At 37.7% G+C, this 21,075-nt stretch overlaps 1 protein-coding gene across 3 annotated transcripts in view; it reads left to right on the top strand.

The window, feature by feature from the left end:
* LOC143905543 (histone demethylase UTY-like) overlaps window positions 1-21,075 on the top strand; it is a 143,553-nt gene that overhangs the window by 118,169 nt on the left and 4,309 nt on the right. For 2 of the 3 annotated variants that reach the window (XM_077421014.1, XM_077421016.1), the window contains 10 exons: window positions 1,798-1,976; window positions 5,653-5,781; window positions 9,690-9,873; window positions 10,687-10,902; window positions 12,758-12,913; window positions 14,792-14,972; window positions 15,183-15,497; window positions 15,721-17,262; window positions 17,364-17,957; window positions 18,587-21,075. The exon at window positions 18,587-21,075 is cut by the window's right edge and continues 4,309 nt beyond it. In XM_077421014.1, the coding sequence (XP_077277140.1) occupies window positions 1,798-1,976; window positions 5,653-5,781; window positions 9,690-9,873; window positions 10,687-10,902; window positions 12,758-12,913; window positions 14,792-14,972; window positions 15,183-15,497; window positions 15,721-17,262; window positions 17,364-17,957; window positions 18,587-18,859 (3,769 nt within the window). In that variant the 3' untranslated portion in view covers window positions 18,860-21,075. The remainder of the gene's footprint in view (window positions 1-1,797; window positions 1,977-5,652; window positions 5,782-9,689; window positions 9,874-10,686; window positions 10,903-12,757; window positions 12,914-14,791; window positions 14,973-15,182; window positions 15,498-15,720; window positions 17,263-17,363; window positions 17,958-18,586) is intronic. The other variant, XM_077421015.1, reaches the window with a different exon arrangement.

The following is a 21,075-nucleotide window of genomic DNA, read 5'->3' as shown; positions in this document are numbered from 1 at the left end:
TAAATATGGTTGATCGAGATCCGTACTACTGCGCATCCATGGAAATGAATACTTGTCTCATTACGTTATTGTTTAGCTCACCACTAATTCCACGTATTTTTTACATTAATCTTTCACAAATCTTAATTAGAAATCCATTTTAATTATATGTAATTGTTTGCGTATTCAAATTTCGCGGGTGCATTTGGACCCTAACGCGATTGGTTGAAGCGCGTACTACTGCGCATCCACGGGAATGATTCACCTGTCTTATTACACCATGTTATAGCCTATGATTGCTGAACGATTCTAAACGCACCTAAAGTCTCAACACGTTCACTCAGCGGTTGCCATAATTTTTAGCGAATTAAAAGTACGTAAAACGTCAAGCTGTCAAGCAAAACGTCATCCACATATGGTCAGTGAACTCGCCATTAATATTGTAAGCGCGGCTTATGGTGCCCACGGGACCAACGGAGTTTAGTGAGGTTACGTGCCATGTTGTGATTCTTATCGAAGCAAACGTGTTTTCGCAGGTCAAAAGTAAAATTTCTTCCGCGCCGTAAGTTTGTAATATCTTAAGTATTATTGTCTCTCCGAATCTCAAAGTAAGTGATTCTAAAGAGTCATGCATGTTAAACACGAATACAGTGCAGTTTTTTTATTTTCATTGATTTCTATTATTTTATAAGCGACCAAACCTAAAACTTGTGTTTGGGGCGAAGTCGTTTCCAAGCCAAAACGGAGTCAAGAAAGCTAAATAATATGTGCTGCGTATGCTCGAGATAATAGAAAATAGAGCCGATGAAAAACAGTGCATTTCGTGCATGCGTAAGGCACACAACGAGTGTGTGCACTCGTCAGACTCTGTTTTTACATGCTTTAACTGTTAGCGAAAAAGAAAATTGATTTTCTTGAAATTTTCCGTTTTCCATTTTTCTACTAAAAAACAATGAATAAAGTGTATTCTATTATTTTTTATGATCAAAATTATGTATCTTTACTTAAAATCCAGTCCGAGAATGAAGACACGACTCCGCCCGGGAATTTTGACTTTTTGATTTTTGCACCTTTGTTTGTCGTTTTTATTCTATACCGGTTGAACAGAGCGATGTAGACCAAAAATGCCTATATAAAATTTGTAGCCAAGATTTCACTCTTACAATGGTATATTATATTTCAGAAAATTATTTATTTTGTTGTTAAAAATCGGCACCGAAAAAAGGGCCGACTTTGCCCCGGTCTCCCCTACTTATGTAAACTTTTTCTATAATTATTTTGAAAAAAATTACCAAGAGATAGTAGGAATGCATGATATATTACAAGATGTACCACAAACATCATTAGAAGGTACATTTTATTTGATAACGTTTTGCTTGAGATACAGCGTACTTTTAGTTCGCTGAAAATCATGGCGACCGCTGAGTGAACGTGTTGAGACTTTGAATGCGCTTAGAATCGTTCAGCAGAGAATCATAAAACGGTTGAAAACTGTTGCGTTCTGCTGAACGCAGCCAATGATATACAATAGAAATAAAATAAGCATCTTTGGATTCCTAGTTTTAAAGGTTGCTTCACATGGGAATGGTGGTACAAAAGTTGGCTAATGCGATTGGCCTGTAAAAGGATAAATTAAATTTAATAATAAATTTGGAGATACCTAATATTAATTAACAAAAAGAACCGAGAAGTAAAAAGAAAAGAGAAACTCACTTCAATGATCCAATAATTTATTATTTATATATAACAATTTATTATACATTTTATTTAATTGTTTGCTCGATTAATAACGGTTCTTGCACCGTTCTTGCGTTCCAGGGCCGTGAAAGCGTTCCAGCAGGTGCTGTGGGTGGAACCAGGATTTCCACGGGCCTGCGAGGTTCACCTACGGCTCGGCTTGATGCTGAAGGTCCACGCTGAGTTCGACGCCGCCTTGAAGCACCTGACCCTCGCTCTGATTGATGCCACCATACCTGCCTCCTTCTCCAAGCTCGAGAGTAAGTGCTCGTCCCTTTATCTGCGCCGTTAGCCGGAAAATTCCCAGCCGACACCCCGCGCATCGCGACTCTATAATCGCTCGCTCACTTTCCTTCGCCGAACTTGATCGCCTTTTGCCTGATGCTCATGTCAGCGAGATAACTCCTTCCCGCGTAGTCGTGTATTCAGTGGTTTCTTCAAAGAACTGCTTGACACTTTAGCTCTAATATTTGTCAAATAAAAAAGTTAAGACTGATTTTTAATACAAGAAATTCTTCAAGAAACTTTTTAATCGACATTTTAACGTTCTGTATACACAGAATGTTTTAAATAGATGATATTTTATTTCTGAAATTAAAGAAGGTAGACTATGACAAATGAAGAGGTCCAACTTAAAGATGTATGTCAGATAGCTATATGTATAGTAGGGGAGCTAGCTCCATTTTTTCGTGATTATTTCGGTACTTATGAAACTTTTTGTGGTGATTCAGAATGTTATTTAATGATCAAAGCTCCGGGGACTGACAAAAAAGTGGGGCGCTTTGGGTGGTATAGCCACTCACTTGTGCAAAAAAATTTTTTTTTCAAGTCATTTCGGTATGTCAGTCATTTTGCACCATAATTCTTTGATATATTCTATGACTATTTGCAAATTGACTGACAAAAAAGTGGGTCGCTTGTGGGTGTAGGGCCGCCCAAAAATGTCATTTTTTTCAAGTCATTTCGGTATGTCAGTCATTTTGCACCATAATTCTTTGATATATTCTATGACTATTTGCAAATTGACTGACAAAAAAGTGGGTCGCTTGTGGGTGTAGGGCCGTCCAAAAAAGTCATTTCGGTATGTCAGTCATTTTGCAACATAATTCTTTGATATATTCTATGACTATTAGCATAATTGACTGACAAAAAAATGGGTCGCTTGTGAGTGGTAGGGCCGCCCAAAAATGTTTACGTTACGTTGTTACGTTAACATAAAAAAAGATATTGGCTTCAGTTTACAATGTACTTATAGTATTATCTTAACGGCGCCTTCTGCGCGTTTACTAAATTAACGTAATTCTTGCTTTAATGGAAGCCGGATTGACCCGTATTATTTTCTCCGAAAGTTATTCTACAATAAATGTTACTTTTCATTTGTTAACTGACTGAGTTAATGATTTATGTGTCACCCCGCCGGATATCGCGCTGCCCTTCATCAACCCCGCCCTGCTATTAGGTCGAGCTAGCCGATTCCTCGCACACCAAACTTATTTCGTCTTGCGTCTCTCTTTAGTTTCTCGCAATTTCGCGGACGCGAATTTACGCGTCTGGCGCCCAGCAATCAAATTCGGTTAGTGGAGTGTCGGAGGTGCAAGAGAATCGTCGGAGAGGCTTATCTATCATCCTTCTCTCCTTCCCCCTTTTGATTTGTTACATGACCCGGACCGCTCCGGGAGTGAAAAAGATGTGACAAAATTTGGCTGTACTTTTAATTATTTATTTGAGTATAATGGAAAGACAATAAGAATTAAAATGAGTCCTGATGATCATCAATGGTGAATTCAAAAAAGGAAAAAATTTATAAGTCGCAAACTGTGGAATTTACAATATTTTATGAGGGTTTTGAGACTCACTTTTTTGTCAGTCAATTATGCTAATAGTCATAGAATATATCAAAAAATTATGTTGCAAAATGACTGACATACCGAAATGACTTTTTTGGGCGGCCCTACACCCACAAGCGACCCATTTTTTTGTCAGTCAATTTGCAAATAGTCATAGAATATATCAAAGAATTATGGTGCAAAATGACTGACATACTGAAATGACTTGAAAAAAATGACATTTTTGGGCGGCCCTACACCCACAAGCGACCCATTTTTTTGTCAGTCAATTTGCAAATAGTCATAGAATATATCAAAGAATTATGGTGCAAAATGACTGACATACCGAAATGACTTGAAAAAAAAAAATTTTTTTGCACAAGTGAGTGGCTATACCACCCAAAGCGCCCCACTTTTTTGTCAGTCCCCGGAGCTTTGATCATTAAATAACATTCTGAATCATCACAAAAAGTTTCATAAGTACCGAAATAATCACGAAAAAATGGAGCTAGCTCCCCTACTAGTAGTATAATTTTGTTTTCTTGATTAAACAGTGTAGAGCTAATCTCAAAAATTATTCATAAACAACATGGTATCATTGGGACAGAAAAAGCGTAAAAATCGCAATTGTGTCCCATTTTTGTACCTGATATTGTTTAAATAAATCATTAAAAAATTGAAAAAAAATATCAGAAAATCTTAAAAAACCGTAATTGCAATTCTCGATGTCATAGAAATACCATAAAAATTTCATTCATTTTTATCGTACATGAGCAGAGATACATATTATGATATTTACATGGGAAGTATATCTATTTATATATATACAATTTCTGTAACTTTTAAATCAAATATCTCAGAAACGGGTCGGACAATCGGTCGCAAATTTAACACAGGTTTTTGGGATATATAAGTGCACAATCTCTGTAAATTTCAGCTTTATCCTGTTATTTTGACATAAGTAACATACATCTTTAATGGTGCGAATATAATAGCGAATCTGTGAGCGCGAAATAGTATGTCCTTTTCAATAAAGAGGCAATCTTATTCTCTTATAGAAATATGTGGATATATTGTTATTATGAGAATTGTAGCTTTTGTACTAATACAAGTAATATTTTTTTTGATAGTGTAACGAGATTTGTGATTTGACTAAAGTTATTTATAACAGTCATACGAGTTTTATTGGTTTTAAATCTTGTCTATTTTTTGCGCGCGACCCTAACTCGTGACCAACTTTCAGTTCCATTAGCAACTAGGCAATAACATGCATTTATCTAATCAAAATAACTGGAAAATTGACCTGAATATTTCTTGATAATAAACTCACGAATAATGAAGTTGACGAGATTTACATCTTTCGTAAAGTGACGCGATAGTGATGCTGATTATCGAAACAAAAAATTTTAAGCTTAACCTTTACAGAGACAGATTACATTTTTCGTTAATTTCCACGGATTTTGTTGTAACGGAATTTTAATTTTGAAGAAGGGAAACTCCTGATTAACGGCAGCCTCTCCTCTCCTTTTTCCCCCGGGGGGAAAAAAACTGATTCCGAATTCATCGGGAAATTTGTTATTAATATTCACACAAATCAGGCGTCGTGGGGATTTCCCTCTCTTTACATCTCGTGTACAGATTATATATATGTAGAACAAGTTTCTGAGTAGAGAAGTTTCTCGCGGATGAGTCACGTTGACGATGACTGGGCTGATTCATGACTCCGAATTGCACGTTTTTCACGTGATGATTCGCGCGGGAATCATCATTCTCTCTCTCTTTTGGATACTGAGAATTTCGCGCGGGAATGTATATAATTTCCCGCCAGAAGTCGCGCTTTTAAATAGCCGGCTGAGCATGGCTCGCGCGCCAGTCTCGCGCAGTCTTCGCTGCTCTTTATCGACGTAGTGCAAATTAATCAAACCTCGAATCAGTCCTGATCGATGATCTCCGCTCTCCTCTCTCGAGTCCGGCTGATAAGCTCGCCTTCGACGGAGTACATATCGGCATAATTTAATTCTTTCGCGACTATTAGTCTCGGGAGAGAACCGACCCTGATGACTTTATCAAGAAATTCACCGAGGAATCGTCTTCCGTGTGTTTGTTGCAGTCAAGTTCCACATTGCTCACTTGTACGAGGTTCAGGGCAAGTACCGTCTGGCCAAGGAGCATTACGAGGCTCTGCTGAAGGAGAAGGTCCTGCCGTTGCATCTGAAGGCCGACATCTGCCGTCAACTAGGTAAGTCTATTGCTAATTAAGATTCCTAGTTGTTTCTTAGAAAAAAGATAAATTAATTTGTTGTGCTTTAGAGGAAAAAAATTTAGACTTTTTAAGAAAATTTAATTGACAAACATTGTAAATAATCGTTGGCTTACAAAGAATATGTTCAAACAAAATCTGGAAATTAGACGAGGAATCAGGTTTTATCATCTGTTTGCATCTTTAAAACTTAATTCTTTGCGTTTAATCGCTTACGTCATAAAAATTGTTGTTTGATGTTAAGGAGAAGGAAAGAGAAAAATTGTCCTGCTAGGATATTTTGTGTAAATATTGGAGCTCTTATTGGAAAAGGACGGTGAAAGATGTTGTTCGGAAATACTTAGAGGTTTCGACGCATTCTATTTAGTTCGAGGGAGTGTGTAAATATTTTATATATAAATATTTAAAGTATTGTGGAAAGAGGAATATGAAACAAAAATATTATACTTTCGGAAAGTTCTACTTGTAAGTTCAGACATTCCCTAGGAGTAGACTGTGAATATTTAATACAGAGAAGGCTACGATAGAGGTGTAAGAAACAGAAGAACAAAAGTTTCGTTGATAAATTTATTTGCAACTTTTAATTATAAATAAGAGCATTTTAAATTTCCAAATTAAGTTAGAAATTTTTACGATAATTTTATGATAATTAGATAAATAGTTCTTTTAAAATTATTGCTTTGTTTGAAGTTTATACTTAATTAATCGAAATCTGTTTAGTTTATCTTATTATTATCTAAGACATTATATAAAAAAATAAATAAAAACAAAGATTACTAAAATTGATAACTTTGATATTTTAAGTTGATTTATTTATTGTAATATGTATAGTTATTTCAAAATATAGTTTTTGTAAAAAGTATCAAGTATAAACGTAAATAATTGAAAACAGAATATCATAGTTGTCGACGTTGCAACTCTTACTCCGTGTTACTTTGGAAAATATATCGGAGGGGTTCCGCGATCCTAGATCTATAGGGGCACACTTTAATGTCCCTCGCCATATCCCGTCGCGATTCGGTAGTCTATGTGCCAGTCTGGGATAGAAACGGGAGGAAGGGAGAGAAATGTAAGGCAGGTGCGAGAGAAACAGAAGCTAAGGATAGTTTTCCCACAACTAGAGTCTCGCACCCTCTCTCTCTCTTACCCAGCATTCACGCGGCGTCTCCTTCCCTCTTTGTCCCTCGTTCATTCACTCTCTCTTTCCCCGTGTTGCCTCTCCGTCTCATCCCCAGTCCACCCTAACCCGGAATAAATCAATACACGTGTCTGCAGACTACTTGGCAGAGTGCAGCCGGCCCGCTGAGAGCCTTCGGCCGAATCCGTGAAGCTGAAGACGCGACGATCCAAAGGAAAAATAACCCTTTTGCTACCTTTACTAAGGCCGAGTCGCGCGGAGGCAGTATCTCTTTTTTTTCTCTTGTTGGCTAGGAAACGTAGGCAGATCGTGGAAGTCGTCAAGTTAGAGACACATACTTTCCTTTCTTTTAAAATAAAAACATTCTTTCGATTCTTTCCCTCGTGCGTCTAAAGAGATCTTAATAAAGGTCCTTGGAGCTTTCCGAGAAGTTAATCGCCGTGACGTATGTCTCGGGTTTTCAGGCCTGTCGAGCGTTTTTTTCTCACCCTTCAGAACGGATCGCTCCATAGTGAAAGTCTGCACGTCTTATTCTCTTCTTTCGGAGCTGCGCTTCCTCGAGGACGTTTGCGAGCGTTGCGAACGTGACATCCACTTTACGGCTCGTTTATGGCTCCTCGTGTGTCGGCGAACCGTCCCGGCGAAGCGACCGGTCCCGCTTCGCTACCCTTTTTTTTTGAAATTCTGTCTTGTAGTCCTCCTTCGTCCGCTCTCTTTTCCTCCGCGAGGAGGAACGTTCTCTCTTTCTCTTTCGACTTGCAATGTGTTTCGCCGGGAATAGCTGTGTGTTGAATAGCTGTAAGGAATAATTCAACTCCTATCATCACACATTAATTACAGTACAATTGTTTTCAATTATATTTATATAGCATTTATGTATAGCATTCGCGATTTTTAAATGCAACTATAGATACGTTTTTTTTTACATCGATTAATTCATTTTATTATTCTGTGCGTAAAAGTTGAAAGTGAAAACTAATATATATAACACATATATTTTTGTATATTCGATATTTTATATATATCTCTAAATATATCGAAATAAAATATGAAGTAAATTTCTCTAACAATAAGTAGAGAGAGTAGAGAAAGAAGTAAACTAATTCTCTTTTACGATTATTTTAATGCTTTTATGCGGAATAATCAAGGGAATTAAATTGTGTAAAAAGGTCGCTTTAATTTAAAAAAATTACAATGATGTTAATATTTCATAAGAACGCGTTCAACAATTTTGTTACGTGTTTATGCGCGAAAAATTGTTTTATTTTTACGTTTTACTTTCCTTCAAAAATTTCGACGAAACCTTTCCTGAAGATCAGAGACAAGAATGTATACAATCTTGAAAACTCTATGTTTTTATTTTTAATGAAAACTAATCTTTTCAAACGTGAGATTATTGAAGTGAGAAGTTTTTCCGAGAAATCGGTTGAATGCTTTAAACCGACTGGCAGATTCAACTCGAATCGAGCTTTTGGGATCCGACCGTGGCCAGGTGGACTAATTTAAAGGCAGGTCAGGCAGATTTGCAAATCAATACGCATATGTGAATATGGCGTTTAGGACAGGTAAATACGCCAGGTGAATAAATAACATTAAAGGTAGACGAGCAAGCGAAGCGACGGTACATGTCGTGCGTGTCGGTGATTATTTTAATCTTGTAAACAAACTGTCGGCGATATTTCCGAGAGAATTTCGAAATTTGCACGTTCTCGCCCGTGAATTGAAATAAAGTATAAACTAAAAATGAACGACAAATATTGAAAGCGAAGGCCTAATAATTATTGCTAATTTATTATTATCAAGAGGATTTCATGTTTTTTTTGTTATTAAAATAAAATAGTTATTAATGCTTGAATAGATGGAAGAGTAATTAGGTTGAAATTGATCGATCGGAGGAATTTATTAACTCGGCCAGTTCCCACGTGCGGTTCTGCCACGTGTTCAGCACCTATATATTTACGGTCGCGCATTTATTGTTGCAAGTTGCAAATAACAACTTCTTGCCGACACCTCGCTTTTCCCACGACGATTAATCCGTGGGTATCAACAGGTAAACACGCGTCGCGCGAATATAGAAGCAGCGGCCATAAATCAACGTCGTTATATCGAGGTCGCGCGAAAGGATTAATATTATTTTTTTTTTACTATAATACATATTATGCATGGAATATTATATTACATAATACTATAATATACTATTCTAAAGGAAAAAAAGCGTCCTGAGAGAGGTTTAAATAATTATTCAGTGTTTTATGTTCTTTGTTTAATGAAAATTGAATGATTTTAATCGATCTAAGGGAACAGAGTTAATAAAACATCTTACCGGCAATCTTAATCAGCATTTTCTGGAACTTGACGGCCAATTCAAATTTAAGATAACTGACGAATACAAGCGCTTGTTGCGCGAAAATCACTTAGGATTTTTCTAGTCTCGTTGAGAGGGTGAAAATTATGTTACGCACCAGGGTCGTTTTTCGCGCTGCTGCGCCTATGTTTGCAGGGGAAGGGGGGGTAATTCGAGACAGCCCCCCTAGAGAAGGGCCAGCAGCCAGCATGTAAAAACGACTGCTGCCGGGGGCAACCCTAAGGCCAATAGGGCCATACCTGCGAGAGAGTCTATTCAGTCTAGCTTTCTAGCTCGTCATGTAGCGTCGAGGTAATGACGTGACAGTTTTCAATGTCAGGGGAAAGAAGAAAATAACGACGAGACTGCGACACGTGCATCACTCGGATCTGTTCTTTCGTGCAGGATGGATGTACCATGTGGTTGAGTGCACGGTGCTGGGCATCAGCAGGCCGCAGAAGCAAAACATAGCTATCCATTGCCTGAAGCAGTCCATCGATGCCGAGCCGAAAAGCGGACAAAGTCTTTACCTTTTAGGACGTTGTCTCGCTGCTTCCGGAAAAGTGCATGAGGCGTTTATCGCGTACAGGTAATGGGTCATTATTTAATGACACCCAAAAGTTAGGTATGATATCGATGCGAGTCTGTCGATTGAAATTGCAACACGAAGAAATAGGTTTTAGACTGCGGAACGTATAATTTTAACTAGAGTTAACTAGAGTTATTTTTTTATTTGATTTATGTATAATTGTGCTTTTTTTGCAATTACACTTTGAATTTGACGTTTTATACAACAAATAAAGGAACTTAGGATTAAAGTTGGCTTTCTGGCATTGCAATTTCAATAAACAACAGTGTGTGTGAATTTTTACTGTATTAAATGGAAAAGTTCCTGTTAAGTAAACTTAAAAATGACATCGCGCAGTTTAAAAACAATTTTTACTAATTAAAATAAAATTAAACATTTTTTCTATTAAGACAAAATTTTCTCGATACCCTCTTTGAATGCTTTAGATTTTTTTTCAAAATTTGAAAGAAAAAACTTTTTATATACGCATGCTCTAAAATACATTTATTTTTATATTTTTTATTTATTATATTTTTTTATTTATTATATTTTTTTATTTATTATATTTTTTTATTTATTTATTATAATCTGTTTATTGTAATATTTGTATAGGAGTATAGTCAAAAAAACAGACGTTTTACAAGTTTTAGAAGAAATTTTCCAATGTAATACAAAGATATTGAATATAATATTAAGGTAAGTATTGTAGATTTAATACTATTATATATTTTTACACATTTTTATTATACACGTTATATTTTATATTATACAGATTTATTTATAATTTTCTCTTCTTTGCTTGGGAACTAATAATGTTCTTTATGTGCTCGATAGAAATTCAGTCGAAAAATCGGAAGGCAATGCGGACACGTGGTGTAGTATAGGGGTACTATATCAGCAGCAGAATCAGCCTATGGATGCACTGCAAGCCTACATATGCGCCGTGCAACTAGACAAATCCCATTCAGCTGCTTGGACTAATCTAGGGATATTGTACGAAAGTGTCAGTCAACCGAAAGACGCTCTAGCCTGTTACGTTAACGCATCCAGGTATATTGTATATTACTCCAGCGCGAGTAATTTTTATAGCGTTTCACAATTATTAAATGTTAAATTGCAATCCCGTTACTTCAACCTTGGCGAGTATATTTATCTGCTGTTTAAATTACTAGTGATTGATCACATTAATAATAATTAAAACAAATATTATATAAAATTATTTTCCTATTAAATCCCCTACGTGCTTTTCTGTTTTAAGTCTTTATAACTCGGAGCCCTAATCAAAATTTTTAGACCGCAATTGGTATTTAGCAGTAAAAAGAGTTGCTCTTTCCGAAAATCTAGTCGGTGATGGGATGGGGTAGCTGAAGGAAAAGATAAAGTTAAAGCTGGAGGTAAGAAAAACGACCTCTTTTACTGACAAATATTCAATTGTAATAAATGATTTCGTCTACCTTTTTGAGTAGAATAAATCAATAAATTTATATAATTATTATTTGAGTAATTTATAACAAAAATTTCAAGGATTTATAACAGAAAAAAAAACACTTAGGGGTTTCCTAGGATTTAATGGGTTAAGGTATTACATTCCTTTGATAGGTCTAAAACTAAGTCGAAATTAACGAATTTTTATTGCCGGTAAAATTGTGTTTTATTAAAAAATGAAAATACAAGTCTTGTAGAATAGTCTTTTGAGAACATCTCTCGAAAATTTCAATAAAAATTTTCAAAAATATTAAAGCAGCTATTTTTTGGCAGCTATTTTCTCGAATGATGTTTGTAAAAATGGCGTTTGCAGTACCAGAGATACCTCCGCCCCTCGCATGTAAAACAAAAAACAAAAATTTTCCATTAAACTAGATACTAGATGAATAAAACTAGTTTTTTTATAGCCGATTTTGAAAATATTAATTTTTCGAAAAATAGCAGCGATTTGTAGTGAAAAATGCAATTTTTGATCTAAAAATCGGTTATTCTTTTATTTAGAAAAACTAAACCATAATTTGAAAAATCCTACGTGAAGGACTAGTTTATTGTTTTGAAAGTAGCTGTAAAAAATGGCATGCAAATCGATTCACTAGTCTCTGAAATATTCCTGATATCAAAAGTAGTGTTTTAAGAAAAATAGTGTTGAAAAATTGCCAGGACCTCAATTTTCAATAATTGTTATTAAAATTTTTGGAAAATAATTTCAATTTTTACCTAATTTTAAGACCTGTCAAAGGTATGTAACCTCTTAAAAGATAAAAGTTAAATAAATGAATAGTGTGCAATTATATTAAATCACTCGTTATGGTTCTGTAAATTATACTATGTATTATTTTCTTTTCTTATGTTATTATTTGTATATGTCACGGCGTGTGCACTTTTATGTTTTGTATTAATAGATTTTTTCGTGTTGCTTAAAATTCCCAAAAATTCCTGCACTTAAAACGAGATAAATATGCACTGGGCATTGGAGAAAAAAAGGTCTGTTCTTTTTAGCTGAACTTCTTTGCACGGTTCATCTTTCCTGTTTTTCTTTTCACATTGGAGAGAAAAAGAGAAAAGATGAAATGTGCAAGAAGTTTAGCTAAAGAGAACAGGCCTAAAGAAAGCGAAGATTCTAAATGCAAAAAGGGCAGGCAACACGAACAGAGGACGATGGTTCCAATCTGTTGATAAACTAACTAATAGTTAAATCATATGTCTTTTCCTTTAAATTAGACAAAGATAGACATGATTTAACTATTAGTTAGTTTAACAACAATTTGAAGCAACCGGCTCTTCATCACTTATCTCACCTAAGAATGATCGGCATGTGTCGTAAGTTGTAGGTCGGGTTTACATTTGATAATCTCAAAAATTCAAATGATTACATTGAGTTATTAAGTTAGCGTGTTAAGATTTTCTGTTTTACTCGTAGGGGAAACAGCAATATAGCGAATTGCACGGGTCCGTTCGGGGGTCTGGGTGGCGTTAAGTCCGGTGGTAACAATTCGATGAACCCATCCCTCCATCACCGCATCGACTTTCTGCAGAGAAACCTAAGTCAAGCACCAATGCCTTCCGTCGCTACCAAGTGAGTCGTCGTCGAAAAGTCAAATACACATTATAATCCCATTATAATTCCATTATAACACGTAGCTCTTTAAATATTGAGATAAATAGATGAATATATATGAGTTACACGTTTGAAGTTTATGTAAAATTTTTAAAATAACAAAAATTGTTTATTATATTGTTTATTAAATTCGCTAATAGATATTTGATAATAGTAATGTAATATAATAATAGTGATTGGATTTATACAAGGTGTTGAAAAAAGGTGTAACCAAATTTTAGGAGCAATTTTAGAAGCACTTGGGAAAAAACAAATCGAAAAGTCAGTAAGCATTACTCCAAAAATCATTTATCTCTGAGTTATAAAACATTTTCTACAGCGGATGTTTGATGTACCGTCCGTTTATTTCAACACATAATTTGGCACGTTTTCTCATTGAAGATCTAGCACGTTCAAAAATTCTAGGTTTATTTCGTACTTGTTGACAAGAGTTCTCAATTTTCTGTATTAGTTCACTCATTATGTCAATCTATGTAGTGTTTACGCACGATGGTGCTCCTGCGCATTTCCTCATGATTGTTTTTAGACAACATTTAAGCAATAGTTTTCAAGAAAAGTGGATAGCACGTGGCGGTCCAGTTGCATGGCCACCTTGCTCATTGGATTCAAATCCGTTAGACTCTTATTTATGGAGACACTTGAAGAGCATAGTGTACGTCACATCGGTTGACATATTGGATAAACTGATACAGAAAGTTGAAAATTCTTGTCATTTTTTGTAAACAAGTCTGAAATAAATCTAGAATTTTTGAACATGTTCGATCTTCAATGAGAATGCGTGCCGAATTGTATGTTGAAATGAATGGATGGCATATCGAACATCTGCTGTCCCAAAGAACATTGTGACGTCATAAAACTATTAGAAAGACGTCGTTATGACGTCTTAGATTCTAATTTATGACGTTATTGAGGCGCCTTACAAAATTTTATTATTGACGACTTTTAGACATATTGTAAAATAAAAATTAGTAATACGGTAATGCGTTAACAAGAGGAAAAATATGAAAGAAAAGCTTAGTATTGCTTGTAGTAATTAAAATACTATCCAGACTGCACAATGTCCAAAATCGAGACAAAAGTTTAAAGACGTCTTATGATATGACATTTTAATGACGTCTTAAAGATGTCTTATGTCCAGATTTTGGACATTGTGCTGTCTAGGTATTAATTAAAAATCATGCCACTTTATTATAAGAGTGACTAACGAGATTCCCACTGTCCTTATCTACTATCTAGCGAAACCACTGCCAAGGGAACGGGCTTGGAAAAATTAGCGGGGAAAGAAGACCCTGTTGAGCTTGACTCTAGTCTGGCACTGGACTCCACGATATAACTGATACAAATTGTGCCGTATCGTGATTTATACATATATTGTTCTTTATACATTCATCATATTTTACGTACAAAAAACGGATCCCATCAAAAGCAATCTGTCGGTTAGATGATGCGATATTTGCATATAAGTTTTGAAGATTTTATGAGTGAGACATCTTTAAGACATCTTGAATAAGATGCCTTTTAAACATGCATGTTGTCTGGAGTAGAAAATGATTTATAACTCAGAAATAAATGCTTTTTGGAGTAAGGCTTACTAAGACTTCGGTTTATTTTCACAAGTATTACAAACCTAAATTTTGGTGCCATCTTTTTTCAACACCCTGTGTAATAAAGAAATATCATCTGAGAGAATAATAAAATTAAATATAAAAACAAAATTATGTGAGCTAAAGGTTAATATAAGCCGGAACTTTAGTCGACCTTTACTGTACTTTTCTTTGATTTTGTAGTCATGAAGCTTGTTTCGTGCTTTCATATAATTTTTATTCTTTTATCCAGGAGGCGGCAATTGCCGTCAATCGAAGAAGCTTGGAATCTGCCGATCAGCGCAGAGATGTCTAGCCGGCAGCAGCAGCAACAGCAGCAACCCGGTGGGCCTTCGTACAAATATGGTGCCACACCGACTGGACCGCCTCCACCTTATCCTCAATCCCAGGGACAGAATGCTAAGCGATTTAAGGTACAGAATGCATTAAAATAGAAGACAGATATTTTCTAGATAAAATTATATAGAAATATATAATTTAGCGCAGTCTAAATGCTTTATAAATATAGTAGGTCCCGATAAAGTATTTGTAAAGAAATTAGTTATTATAAGTAAAAACAAATTAGAGAACAGGCAACTTGAATTAAACATTTCAAATTAATTAAATTCAATTTTGCTCGATAGACCGACGAAGTGATATCGGCCGCACCACAGCAACGGACATCACCGTTCTCCTTATCGCCGCACCAACTACAAACGCTGCATTTCCTACAACAAAATCTCAATAGCCTGACTCCGCAACAGCAGACTGTGCTTGTCCAGCTGCAGCACCAATATCGTGCGATGCAGCAATATCAGCAACAGATCAGGCAACAGCAACAAGTAGGACAGCGAGGCCTGAGAGCGGGACAACCTGGTTATCCTACGGGATACAACCATCCTCAGAACCTCGGCCAACCATCGGGTGTCGTCAAAAACTATGGCATACCGCAACAACCGGTAAATATATTCAGTCTCTCACTTTTGCAATCAAAGGAGGGGGTGTAAAAGTCGCCATTTTTCGCCTAAAAGGCATACCTGTAAAACATGTTTTGCCACCTTATTTGAGGTTGAAATAAGAAGGAAACAATGTTTATTTAACCAGGAAAGTGCGGGAAATATTTTACAAGTGGTAATGAATGTTTTTAAAGCGTCTGTCAAAATATAATTAATCAACATTTAGTTGCAGCAAGGAGGTACGGTTGCGCTGCAGACGGGTTTCTCCGACACCAATGTTGGCTACAATACGGTGGCAACCGGAAACACTACGCAGACACCAGGAATGCCTTACAAATCCGCCTCCGATCCCACTTATCCGCCGCAGAGACAACAGATCACCGGCAGTGTTCAGTATGGTGGCCAGTATCAGCAGCAGCCGAATCAGTATGCTGCTCAAGGTTACACGCAGGTCACATCAGCGACTAGCAGTTATTCGGAGAGCTCCACGGCTCCAGCGAATAAGGACAATTTGGGTGTGACGGATCAGGAGTTGCAGGCGCTGCTGTCACAGAAGGACATAGCCACATCGCTGGCGGAAGACCTTCTCAAACACTTCGGTTCTGACGATTTGGAAACTGTCGTGAAGGAAGAACCGTCGAGCGGCGGTGTCATCAGTGACAATGGCACGTTGAGCTCCGGTCCATTCTCGCCGTCGAATCTCGAGAACGCGACAGAGGTGAAACTGGAAAAGTCGGAAGAAGCGGCTTCCCAGTCGACGCAGTCGAAATCGACGGCAGATGCTGTGACGACGACCGCGACGACGACCGTGAATACGGTGAAATGTGAGACAACGACGGTAAAGTGCGAGACGACGACGTCATCGTTATCCTCTAACACGACGATGACGACGACAACGATAAACAAGAGCGAGGCGACCAATATTTCCAAGACAGAACCGATGATGAATTTGAAACTGGAATCGTTATGCGAATCGCAACCGGAATATGAGCTAAACATTGAAATGGATGCCAAGACGGTGATCGAGTCATGCAAGGGTCAGGGGCTAAAAGGAGTGCCGAATTGCTCGATACTGAGCGATCGTTCGCCACCGCCGGCGCCGCCGGATCCGCCCACTCAACGATTGACGAAGGAACAACTGTTACCGCCTACACCGAGCGTCTATTTGGAGAACAAGAAGGATGCCTTTAGCCCGCATTTGCAGGAATTTTGTTTGAAACACCCAATTGCTGTGATACGTGGTCTCGCGGCAGCGCTCAAGCTCGATCTGGGCCTTTTCTCAACCAAGACTCTGGTCGAGGCGAATCCAGATCACGGTATCGAGGTACGCACACAAATGCAGCAGACCAGCGAGGAGAACTGGGATCCGGCGCTCAATAAGAAAGTCTGGAACTGCATCAGTCACCGCAGCCACACGACGATCGCCAAATACGCGCAATATCAGGCCTCCAGTTTTCAGGAAAGCCTGAGAGAAGAGAAGATACAAGGCGGCGTACATGCTTCTAATCTGTCAGATTCGGATTCGAAGGACAGCACCGGTCAGACGATCCGACGTAAAAAGAATACTTTTGGTCTAGCCGGCCGACCGGGAACCAAGATGCTGCGCTTTGGTACCAATGTAGATCTGTCAGATGAGAGAAAGTGGAAGCCACAATTACATGAACTAATGAAGTTACCGGCTTTCACCAGGGTGGTATCGGCCGGTAATATGCTCAGCCATGTAGGCCATGTGATCTTAGGAATGAACACCGTACAGTTGTATATGAAGGTATAATTAAAAATTCAATATAATAAAATAATAAATAAAATTATGAAACAAAACGTTTTGAATGTTTCTAAATGTGATTTAATTTATGTAATCGTTTTCAGGTACCTGGTAGCAGAACGCCTGGACACCAAGAGAACAATAACTTTTGTTCCATTAACATTAACATCGGACCGGGCGACTGCGAATGGTTTGCAGTACCAGATGCGTATTGGGGTGTGATATGCTCGCTCTGCGAGCGCAATGGCATCAGTTATCTGCACGGCAGCTGGTGGCCGAATTTAGACGATTTGTACGAGGAGAATATCCCAGTGTACAGATTCCATCAGCGACCGGGCGACCTCGTGTGGGTGAATGCGGGTTGTGTACACTGGGTGCAGGCGGTTGGCTGGTGTAACAATATTGCGTGGAACGTCGGCCCGCTCACTGCCAGACAGTATCAGCTCGCGATCGAGCGTTACGAATGGAACAAGCTGCAGGCATTCAAGTCGATTGTGCCGATGGTGCATCTTTCGTGGAATTTAGCACGTAATATCAAGGTGTCGGATCCACGACTATTCGAGCTGATCAAGAACTGTCTTCTGCGAACGATGAGACAGTGTTGCTTAATACTGGAATTTGTGAAGAGCAAAGACGTAGAAGTGCGATTCCACGGCCGCGGCAAGAACGAGGCCTCACATTATTGCGGCCAGTGCGAGGTATGCTTTCTTATGCTAATGATCTTGAAAACTAATGTGCTGTCTGGATTTTTATTTTCTTTTTTTCGGGATTTTAATTTAATTTGAAACTCTGTACAATAACTACGTAATAATCGGTAAATTAATATATGAAATTCTATAGCCTCGACATTTTATTTCAATTTTTCCTTTTTTTAATTTAAGTTATCTTGTACAATCAGCACTATACAGTTATATATAATTTCTTGTTAGCATACGTGTATATTTTTATAAAATGTCCATGTATTACTTTTTTATTCGTAATTTATTGCATATCCCCGCAGGGTTTGCAATCTACTACCAATACTGTCCTTCTCCTCTCACTTTAACCCTTTGGATCAACGGCTTAACGTCTCTTTCCGAAAGACGGAGCCCAGTTTTCTCCGCACAAGAGCCTATCTTGCACGGAGGGGCGCAGCTATCGGAAAAACATTCCATGCTTCATGGCTCTAGTGGACTCGAACCTGGTTCCTCAGATTACGAATCTGGCGCTCTACCACTAGACCACACTGTCGCTCTCATTACTTTTTTATTTATATGATATTTTTTATCTTTGCGCACGCTTTAATAAGTTTATCATATTAAAAAAGAATGTTCAACTTTTTTTACAGATTGAAGTGTTCAACATCCTGTTTATCCGTGAACAGGAAAAACGTCATGTAGTGCACTGCATGGATTGTGCACGTAAACAATCTCCTTCGTTGGAAGGATTTGTCTGTCTGGAGGAGTATCGTATGCGCGACTTAATGGACGTTTACGATGGATTTACCTTGCACATGCCACCTTGCACATTGGCCACCGCTACCAACACCACTACTACAACCTCGTCATCGTCGTCGATAGTACCGACGATGTTACAGGCACAGACTGGCCAGACCTCCTGAGGTTACATGCAACACATATATTTGGATTTCCTGAGCACGCTGCAGCAGTAGTGATCACTACCATCCGGGAAATGCGAATTTTTTCCGGATGGTGATAATCACTACTGCTAGTGTTAGTCCTTGTGTTAATGCGAGACAAGACATTTCATACGATAAGCATTATCCATGTACCTGAGAGCTACGCGAAAAGAGGCGGGACCGGTTCTTTAAGAGCTCCTCGTAGACGACCGTCCGAAAATATACTGGATGGTGTGAAAGCTTGACAGTAATTTCTCTCGAGGTATCGAGTTTTAGGGAAAAATATTTCGAGTGAAAATGATTAGATCTTGAGGATGCATTTTTTACTGTAAAATTGCTTTAGTCCAAGAATGTGCTCCGTTAAATATTTCTTTCTTCCTCTAATAGCAATGTTTTCAGAGACATTAGCTTGTCATGCTTTACCTCATCCTGTACATGTATATATACACATATGTATACATATGTATGCATACATGCATACGTACATTATACACACATACAAACACACACACATACACACTTATGTATATTTTTAATTTGTGTACGGCAGCCTTTTTAGTATGCGCTCTAATCTACATTTGACCATTTGAATTCGCTGTTAGGGACATGATTATCACGACAGAGCCTCATGAGCCGATCCCAAGGAAAGAAGAGAGACTAAAAGGGAGGGGCAGCCCTTGGTAGACGCGAAGACTGATTCGCGCTGCTCGCTCGCTCGTTAGTTAGCCCTGTTTGTACAAATCTCTAACTTGCTTATCTATAAAAAAAAATATCACCACCGTCGCCAGATTATTCCCTGTAAATATGCAACGGCGACCACACGATTATCTTTCTATATAGCTCTCGGGTATTGGCCAGAGAAGACTGTCTCTGATTATTAAAAGACGTAATAATCGGCCCGCGGCATCGTCATGCGATCGTTCTTGTTTTAGCGCGCTGGACATCTTTTACTGGATTCAACCTGGTTTTTCTTATCATTGTTTTATTTATTATTGTAATTATAACGATTTTATTGTGATTTGTGATTGAGATTGGAAATCTCTAAATGTGAGACATCGTGTCGCGAACAACGTTTTTCTTTTCATCGTGGACTTGAAATCTAATGTTTGAATTTTTGTTTTTCGTTCTTCGTCCTCTTCGCGATTAGTTCGGAGTGTAAGACTATGCGTAATATGTTTTCACTGCCACTTACGAAACCGCTGAGATAAAGTGAGAGATTCGCTCTTTATCGTATGTATTAAGGATCGTATAAGAATGAGAGGTTACCTATCGTTGATTAATCATTGTTAGGAAAATACGTATAAAGGTACATTACTGCTATGCGTGGTACTGCTCAAATCATTTGTACATTTTTGTATGCGAATTTATGAGATCAGGACATAAAAGAAAAAGGAGAAATTAGTAAGAATATTTCTAGAGTGTAGCATGATCTCTACTGCCAACCATGCATGTTAAATGAAATGATCAATTATTAAAATTTAGGTGTTACATAAAATTAAACCCTCGATCATGGAAGTTTAATATCTAGGACGATTATCATTTGTCCAAATTTACAAATGTAGAATTTAAAAGTAAAGGTAAAGGGTCTAGCAAAATGAACTGGAATAGAAATATGACGGTGACCCATGATCTATGTCTCGGGTTTAAAAGTGAAATCTTCGAATTTCATTTAATTGTGGTTTTCTCGCGTGCGACGTCAACTATTTTTCATGAAATATACAATGCTTTTGTTTTTCATTTAAATCATATTTCTGCGATAAGAGGTCAATGTGTGTGTGTGCGCACTGTGATTTTTGTTAGCAAAATTCTCGAGCTTTAGCAAGGAAAAAATGTAGAGGAAACAGATATACGCGAGAGTTGTGCGCCGCTCGCAGGGCGATGATACGCAGGGTGATGAAATGAGAAGGCAAGATATGATTTTCGGAAAGGGGAGAGAATAGAGACCCACCGTAGAAGAGAAGGAGAGCTTCTTGTTCATCAGGTTAATCGTACTTTAAGACAAATGTACCTTTACTCACAGTCTCGTCAATTGATCACGGCGTTCACAGCCGACGTAACGTGCCAGAGCGCTTACCGTACCACCACCCTGTATATTAGCCCGATCCGAGGAACTTGAGGATTAAGAGTAATATCTTTGCCATTGTTAAACTAATATTATACAAGACAAAATTAGCGGAAACGGAATAATTGAGGTACTG

Source organism: Temnothorax americanus, unplaced genomic scaffold (genome assembly GCF_048541705.1).
Source record: "Temnothorax americanus isolate GAGA-0224 unplaced genomic scaffold, ASM4854170v1 Scaffold63, whole genome shotgun sequence".
In the NCBI taxonomy this organism is placed as follows: Eukaryota; Metazoa; Arthropoda; class Insecta; order Hymenoptera; family Formicidae; genus Temnothorax; species Temnothorax americanus.
Note: the sequence above shows the minus strand (reverse complement) of the source record. Positions and strands in the feature narration are given on the sequence as shown.